The following is an 8,742-nucleotide window of genomic DNA, read 5'->3' as shown; positions in this document are numbered from 1 at the left end:
AAAAAAAAAAAAAAAGAAATGCATTTTGTAGGCCAGGCATGGTGGCTCATGCCTATAATCTCAGCACTTTGGGAGGCTGAGGCAGGCAGATCTCTTGAGGTCAGGAGTTCAAAACCAGCCTGTCCAACATGGCAAAACCCTTTCTCTACAAAAAAATAATAATTACCCAGGCGTGGTGGCACGTGCCTCTGTAATCCCAGCTACTTGGGAGGCTGAGGCACGAGAAGCATCTGAATCCCAGAGGTGGTGAGCAGAGATTGAGCCCCCGCATTCCAGCCTGGATGACAGAGCAAGACCCTATCAAAAAAAAAAAAAAAAAAACCTGCATTTTGTAGATCAAGAAACAGAGGTTCAGAGAGGTTCAGTGCCTCCACCAAGGATACCCGGCGTGGAAAGTGACAGAGCAAACTCCTGCCACACAGACCTCTCTCTCGTTGTTATTTTGCAGCCCCTGGGGATCCAGCCTCCCTAAAGGGATAACCCCACATGCACCCACATGTCATCTCGAATGTGGATTCGCATTCTTCTTGCAGCCTGTAGGGTTCAGCGTAGGAAAAGTGCCCAAAGCCAGGTGTGCTGTGCCTCGTGGTTTGCAGTTCCTAAAAACTGGTCCTCACCAGTGAGTCCGCCCCTCGGGAACCCTCAGTCCTCAGGTCACCCGCAGTGCTGGGAGCTGACTGGGCAGCTGAATGCATCCCTCAGAGGCAGAGACCAGGAACCAGCTGCTGCAGGTCTGACCATAACAAGCTAGGCCCGGTGGCTCACCCTTGTAATCCCAGCACCTTAGGAGGCCAAGGTGGGTGGGTTACCTGAGGTCAGGAGTTCAAGACCAGCCTGAGCAGCATGGAAAAACCCTGTCTCTATTAAAAATACAAAACTAGCCAAGTAGCTGCCTGTAATCTCAGCTACTTGGAAAGTTGAGGCAGGAAAAGCACTTGAACCTGGGAGGCAGAGGTTGCAGTGAGCTGAGATCCTGCCATTACACCCCAGCCTGGGCAACAAGAGCGAAATTCCATCTCAAAAAAAAAGAAGTGGTGCCCACCCTCCCTCATCAGCTAACGCAGAGAATCTTAACTAAGAGTGGGCATCCCAGGAGCTGGGTGCAGTGGCTCATGCCTGTAATCCCAGCACTTTGGGAGGCCGAGGTGGGTGGACCACTTGTGGTCCAGAGTTTGAGACCAGCCTAGGCAACATGGTGAAACCCCGCCTCTACTGAAAAATACAAAAATCAGCCAGGTATCATGGCACACTCGTGTAATCCCAGCTACTGGGGAGACTGAGGCAGGAGAATCACTCGAACCCAGGAGGAGGAGGTTGCAGTCAGCCAAGATCATGCCATTGTACTCCAGCCCGGGCAGCAGAGCAAGACTCCATCTCAAAAAAATAAAAATAAAGATTGGGCATCCCAGGCTCCTGAGGGGCTCTACCCCACCCCACCCCACCCCACCCAACCATGGCGTCTGAGCCAGGGGTGGGTACGGAACCCAGGGCTATCGGTTCTTAATTCACCCAGAAATTCCAGCCAAGCATCACCTTTCTCACCCAACCCAGGAAAGGGCTGCAGAAGGACAGAGAGTCTCTGGTGCCTCTTTCAGGAACCCTGTGGGGGTTCCTTTATCATAATAAGAGGCTTCTATTTTCTGAGAACCGCCCTGTTTGCCAGACACTGCACTAAGACTGCTCTCCATCTACACGACTCTGTCCTATGTAAATGTCCTTATCCAGGAAATAAATATGAGACTTGGGGCCTCGTGCAGCCTAGCAGATTTCAATAGCTGCTATCAGTAGGGAGCAGGAATTCAAACTTAGGGCTGGTGGATTTCAAAGCAGGTGATCTTAAACATACATCCGCTGCCTCTCTGCTGTGAGCTGCCCTCCCGGAACCCAGGGCACTGCTGCTGCCCAGTGATAGCCTGCCCAGGTGGTGGCCTCTGCCCCATTCAGGGCCTGCCCTTGGGCGTGTAGTCTAAGGCTCTGAGGTAGCACAGGCAGTGCTGTAAGCTGCAGAGGCCTGGTGCCTCATTGGCCCCCCAAAAGTTTTCAACTTCCTTTCCATTTTTCTTTTTCTTTTTTTTTTTAAAGGGACAAGGTCTTGCTATATTGCCCAGGCTGATCTTGAACTCCTGGCCTCAAGCAATCCTCCCATCTTGACCTCCCAAAGCACTGGGATTACAGGCATGAGCCACTGCGCCTGGCCCTTTCAACATCTTATTATGGGAAATTTCCAACATAAACAAAAGTAGAGAGAATGCTGTCATGAACCCAATATATCCGTGCAAGTCTCCTGTTAATCCCCCCTCACCCAAGCAGCGTGAAGCTTCCTGCACTCGCCAGGAGGCAGCCCTCAGCTCTCAGAAGGGAGGAGGCCCTGACAGCCCCACTGCCTGCTGTGTTTCTCACCCTGGCTGGTAGGAAAGGACCTTAGGCCCCCCAGATACATATCCAGAGCTTCCCAGGTCCCCTGTCTTTCCCTCTGCACGGGCTCAGGGCGCCCTCTTGTGTTACAAATGAGTTACTGTTTCTGCACCACCCAGACCCTTCCAAAGGTGCCCAGGTCTCCAAAGCCGCTGTGGTCCCAGGGCCTACTCTTCACTCCTGGGGGTGCTGACCACAAGAGCTGTTCCCTAGACAGGCCTTCTTCAGCCCCCTCGGGGGACCAGGTGCCCAGCCTGTCAGGCACAGCCCGGTAGCCCTTCCTCCCTCCCACGGCGCCTCTGCTCCCACCAGACCTTGGTCAGTCATCCGTCCCCTGGGAGGGAGCTGGAGGGAGTCCCCACCGATGGACGATCCAACCCCTTTCTCTAGATCCAGCAGCTCTGACTCCGCTGTTTTGGTTTTCTATGGGGAAGATTTACTTTCTCAATTGCTTCCTAAAGAACTCCCTTGCCTAAGTTGGTTTTTTGTTGTTTTGAGACGGAGTTTCGCTCTTGTTGCCCATGCTGGAGTGCAGTGGTGCGATCTCAGCTCACTACAGCCTCCACCTCCCAGGCTCAAGTGATTCTCCTGCCGCAGCCTCCCAAGTAGCTGGTATTACAGGCATGCACTACCATGCCCGGCTAATTTTTTTGTATTTTTAGTAAAGAGGGTTTCACCATGTTGGCCAGGATGGTCTTGTAATCCGCCCACCTCGGCCTCCCAAAGTACTGGGATTACAGGTGTGAGCCACTGCACCTGGCCCCTATTTTTTTTAGAGACAGAGTCTCACTCTGTTGCCAGGCTGGAGTGCAGCGGTGCAGCCATAGCGCACTATTACAGCCTCCACATTCTGGGCTTATTCCAGCCTCCCGCCTCAGCCACCTGAGGAGCTGGGACTACAGGTGCACACCACCACACCTGGCTAATTTTTAAATGTTTTGTCGAGGCAGAGTCTTGCTATGTTCTCCAGACTGGTCTCCAGCTCCTAGGCTCAAGCGATCCTCCCACCTCAGCTTCCCAAAGTGCAGAGATTACAGGCGTGAGCCACCACGCCTGGCAGCATCCTTCAAGGCACAGTTTAAACGTCATCTCTGGCTGGGCCTGGTGGCTCACGCCTGTAATCCAAGCACTTTGGAGGCCAAGTTGGGCAGATCATCTGAGGTTGGGAGTTCAAGACCAGCCTGACTAACATGGTGAAACCCTGTCTTTTTTTTTAAAAAAAAAAAACAAGTCATCTCTTCTGAGCAATTTCCCCTGCCCCTCCCCAGTCCTGGAGGAGGAACTCCTTGGCATCCTCACGCTCCCTTGCACTTACCCCACCCCACTTTCACTCTGCTGTGAACATCTCTCTGGATACGTCTCTGCATCCCCCACTAAACTGTTAAGTGGTGCAGGGACCGATGAGGACCTCACATTCCGTCACAGCAGGTCCTTGGTGGGCGTGTGCTGGTGACAGAATGGCTCTCATCTTCCTGTTGTGTTTTTCGTTTTGTTTGAGACAGAGTCTTGCTCTGTCACCCAGGCTGGAGTGCAGTGGCACAATCTCAGCTCATTGCAACCCCCACCCCCTGGGTTCATGCAATTCTCCTCCCTCAGCCTCCCGAGCAGCTGGGATTATAGGCATCCACCACCATGCCCAGCTAATGTTTGTATTTTTAGTAGAGATGGGGTTTCACTATGTTGGCCAGGCTGGTCTTGAACTCCTGACCTCAAGAGATCTGCCCGCCTCGGCCTCCCAAGGTGCTTGGATTACAGGCGTGAGCCACCACGCCCGGCCTCATCTTAGTGTTTTGAGATGCTCTATGCAAACTCCTGCAAGCTGGCTCTATGCTGTCCCGCTAGCGGGGACCGGGGATTTGGGCTGCTGTCCCAGCTGGGCCTGACCTCAGTCTGCCATCTCTCCCTCCCCAGCCTACATGAAGCGGCGGCACAGCTCAGTCAGTGACACTCAGCCCTGCGAGCCACCCTCCGTGGGCACCGAGTACAGCCAGGGCGCCAGCCCCCAGCCCCAGCACCAGCTGAAGAAACCCCGGGTGGTGCTGGCTCCTGAGGAGAAGGAGGCCCTGAAACGAGCGTATCAACAAAAGCCATACCCGTCACCAAAAACCATCGAAGACCTCGCCACCCAGCTCAACCTGAAAACCAGCACCGTCATCAACTGGTTTCACAACTACAGGTACGCCCGGGTCCCAGGGAGCAACCATGTTATCTTCCAAATTCGTTTGATTAGTTTTGTAGTTAAATAAATTAAGTCATTTAAGACCCAGGGGAAGGGGCCAATCTGTCCTGGGCCGCCGTGGCGCACAGGGGTAATGCTCCAGGGGCTGGGAGCTCAGTAATTGGTCGGTTCATTGGTCCTATATGTTTGGTTTTTTTCTTTTGAGATGGAGTTTCAATCTTGTCGCCCAGGCTGGAGTGCAATGGCACAATCTCAGCTTACCGCAACTTCTGCCTCCTGGGTTTAAGCGATTCTCCTGCCTCAGCCTCCTAGGTAGCTGGGATTACAGGCTAATTCCTATATTTTTAGTACAGATAGGGTTTCACTGTGTTGGTCAAGCTGGTCTCGAACTCCTGACCTCAGGTGATCCACCCACCTCGGCCTCCCAAAGTGCTGGGATTACAGGCGTGAGCCACAGCACTTGGCAGTTCCTTAGGTTTTATTGGAGGTTTTAACTCCAGAGATGTAAGGCCATGTCCCTTCTAGTCACTGTCACATAGTTAGACAGGTGGTATCTGCCATGACCCAGAAGGAATATCACCTCTCAGTTACATCATTTAATAAGGGAGAAAATAGATATTCATGGTTCAAGAGGAGTGAAACTTCTGTGGTTTAGTGCATATACATATATATATATATTGTGTGTGTGTGTGTGTGTATGCATGTTTTTCGTTTTTTGTTTTTTGTTTTTAGAGACAAGGGCTTGCTCTGTCACAGGCTAGATTGCAGTGGTACGATCATAGCTCACTGCAGCCTCGAACTCCTGGGCTCAGGCAGTCCTCCCACCTCAGCCTACCAAATAGCTGGGACATCAAGGCACCACCATGCCTGCTGAGTTTTTATAGAGACAGGGGTCTCGCTATGTTGCCCAAGCTGGTCTCAAACTCCTGGCCTCAAGCCATCCTCCTACCTCAGCCTCCCAAAGCCTTGAAATTACAGGCATGAGCCACCGCACCTGGCCTGAACTTTTATTTCTTGGTGATTTTATAATGCTTTCTCTGGGTCTTCTGCCATGTTATCTTCCAAATTAGTTTGATTAGTTTTGTAGTTAAATAAATTAAGTCATTTAAGACCTGTGCTTTTGGGAAAGTTCATGAGTTAATGAAGACAGATTGACTATCTTCTAGATCTCAGATTCTGAGCTAAATGTTTCACTGAGTTTTATCACTTAATCCTCACAGCTCAGAACTGTACACGAGAAACCATATTCTCTTCATTTTTTGTTGTTTCTTTTTTTGAGAGGCAGTCTCACTCTGTTGCCCAGGCTGGAGCGCAGCCTCCACCTCCCAGGCTCAAGCGATTCTCCTGCCGCAGCCTGTCAGGCACAGCCCGGTAGCCCCTCCTCCCTCCCACGGCGCCTCTGCTCCCACCAGACCTTGGTCAGTCATCCGTCCCCTGGGAGGGAGCTGGAGGGAGTCCCCACCGATGGACGATCCAACCCCTTTCTCTAGATCCAGCAGCTCTGACTCCGCTGTTTTGGTTTTCTATGGGGAAGATTTACTTTCTCGATTGCTTCCTAAAGAACTCCCTTGCCTAAGTTGGTTTTTTGTTGTTGTTGTTTTGAGACGGAGTTTCGCTCTTGTTGCCCATGCTGGAGTGCAGCGGTGCGATCTCAGCTCACTGCAGTCTCCACCTCCCAGGTTCAAGTGATTCTCCTGCCTCAGCCTACCAAGTAGCTGGTATTACAGGCACCTACCACCACACCCGGTATTTTTTAGTGGTGATGGGGTTTCACCATGCTGGCCAGGCTTGGTCTTGAACTCCTGACCTCAGGTGATCCACTCGCCTTGGCCTCCCAAAGTGCTGGGATTACAGGCATGAGCCACCGTGCCTGGCCAGTTCTCTTCATTCTACAGATGAAAAATACAGAACTCAGAGGGGCTAAGGAGGTCAGGGCCCAGTGCTGTCTTGGTAGAACAAAGTAGGCTGGGATGAAGTGTTTGGAGTCGATCCAGGAAACCCACTGAAGGTTGCTGAGTTGCCGATCATAGCTATAACCACACTCTCTACTGCTAGAAAGCAAGAATTCCAGGACCCTGATGGAAATCCCTAAGCTAGTGCCTTGCCAATTACCATCTCAATTGCTACTTCCCATTTTCCTTAGGGCACGGTAATACTGGGGTAGGTGCACCTGGTTCAACCAAGGTGACCATATGTAGGTGTAGCTGATGGCAGGGGGGCCCTCCCAGCTGTGCACCTGACACAGTCACGGGCAGTACAATGTCACAGTCAGGCTGGAGGGGAAGCTGTGTCTCTCACGGGGCCCTCCCTCCCCCATAAGGTCCACTGGAATTCCTGAAGGGGCCCAGTAAACCACCCAGGCTCTCAACAAATTGGGAAATTTTTAAATATTAGGTGGGAGCCCAAATCACACCTTTATTGCCCATAAAGGCAAAGTCACAAGATGCTGCCCATTATGAGAGCTGAGCGCACCTGCTACATGAACCCTAGACCCAAGCAAAGTTCCCCACGGTGGCAGCCCTGCCCCTGAACAGGCCTCCCCATGTGTGATCCGCCTCTCACGAGGACAAAGTCCAGGCTTAGCCAGGCATGGTAACACGTGCCTGTAGCCCCAGCTACTCAGGAGGCTGAGGTGGGAAGATCACTTGAGCCCAGGAGCCGGAGGTTGCAGTGAACTGAGATCACACCAGTGCACTCCAGTCTTGAGTGATAGAGCTAGACCCTGTCTCAAAAAAAAGAAAGAAAGTCCAGGAGCTGCACAGCCAGTTTCTTCATCCCAAATTTAGAAATCAGATCAAAACAGAGGTAGAGGGAGGCCATTAGTTAGAACAGTGGAGCTCCCTCTCCTTGGAAGGAAACTTCCACAGTAATGAAGCAGAACGAAGGAGATGAACGGAGACGTGGACAGGGGCTTCCTGGAGCTTCCCCTCGCCAGTGCCATGTCATCTCACTTCCACTCTCTTTCTTTCTTTTTTTTTTTTCTTTTTGAGTTGGAGTCTCCCTTTGTCACCCAGGCTGGAGTTCAGTGGCGCCATCTCAGCTCACTGCAACCTCCGCCTCCCGGGTTCAAACAATTCTCCTGCCTCAGCCTCCCAAGTAGCTGGGACTACAGGCACCTGCCACCACACCTGGCTAATTATTTGTATTTTTAGTAGAGACTGGGTTTCACCATGTTGGCCAGGCTGGTCTTGAACTCCTGACCTCAGGTGATCCACTCGCCTCGGCCTCCTAAAGTGCTGGGATTACAGGCGTGGGCCACTACACCTAGCCACCATTTCCACTTTCTAGCCACAAAGGTGCGTGCACGTTGAAGTATCCTGCAAGTCACGTCCATCTTAGTCATGTGTAATAACTCTCTAATACAGATGCACGCAAAGCCCTAGGTTACTCTCTGGGCATAGATGCTAGCAATTATACAGACAGCTCCAAAGCCATGTTCCCTGGCCCTGCTGGGGCCACACTTGTTTCCCAAGTCCCCCAACAGGCCTTAGGTGGGGGGCAGCCACTGCCTCCTGGCCAGGGCACACCCCCTCGGGTTTCTCTGTTTGCTGCTCGTCTTGCTGGTCTTCTGACAACCAGTCCATACCCATCACACTGTGGTCTGGATCACTGTGGAGATGCCTCTTTTGTGCATTTTAGCACCAGCAGATTCAATGGTATACCTGTGGCAAAGACAGAGAAGTGGAGAGAAGAATACCAGTAGGACCTCAAAACTTAGTACATAAAATTTAGTAATTACAGGTCTGGGCCGGGTGCGGTGACTCTAGCCCTCAATCCCAGCACTTTGGGAGGCCCGAGGTAGGTGGATCACTTGAGGCCAGGAGTTCAAGACCAGCCTGGCCCATGTTGTGAAACCTCGTTTCTACTAAAAATACAAAAATTAGCCATGCGTGGTGGCGCGTTACCTGTAATCCCAGCTGCTCAGGAGGCTGAGGCACAAGAATCGCTTGAACTTGTGAGGCGGAGATCACAGTGAGCCAGGATCACACCGCTGCACTCCAGTCTGGGTGACACAGCAAGACTCTGCCTCAAAAAAATCAATGATTCCCCGGGTCTGGAGCTAGTGTAGACAATTAACAAATGAATTCCTTTCAAAAATAACTTCACAAAGCAGGCTGGGCTGAATCAAATACAGGATCCAAGAGATG

General features: G+C 51.8%; 1 protein-coding gene across 1 annotated transcript in view; it reads left to right on the top strand.

Annotated features, from left to right (window-relative positions):
* CUX1 (cut like homeobox 1) overlaps positions 1 to 8,742 on the top strand; it is a 437,632-nt gene that overhangs the window by 423,586 nt on the left and 5,304 nt on the right. Inside the window, exon 23 of the mRNA XM_037740392.1 lies at positions 4,327 to 4,591. Within this exon, the coding sequence (XP_037596320.1) occupies positions 4,327 to 4,591 (265 nt within the window). The remainder of the gene's footprint in view (positions 1 to 4,326; positions 4,592 to 8,742) is intronic.

Source organism: Cebus imitator, unplaced genomic scaffold (genome assembly GCF_001604975.1).
Source record: "Cebus imitator isolate Cc_AM_T3 unplaced genomic scaffold, Cebus_imitator-1.0 Scaffold82, whole genome shotgun sequence".
In the NCBI taxonomy this organism is placed as follows: Eukaryota; Metazoa; Chordata; class Mammalia; order Primates; family Cebidae; genus Cebus; species Cebus imitator.
The sequence above is the reverse complement of the archived record's forward strand: the minus strand, read 5'-3'. Positions and strand labels throughout refer to the sequence as shown.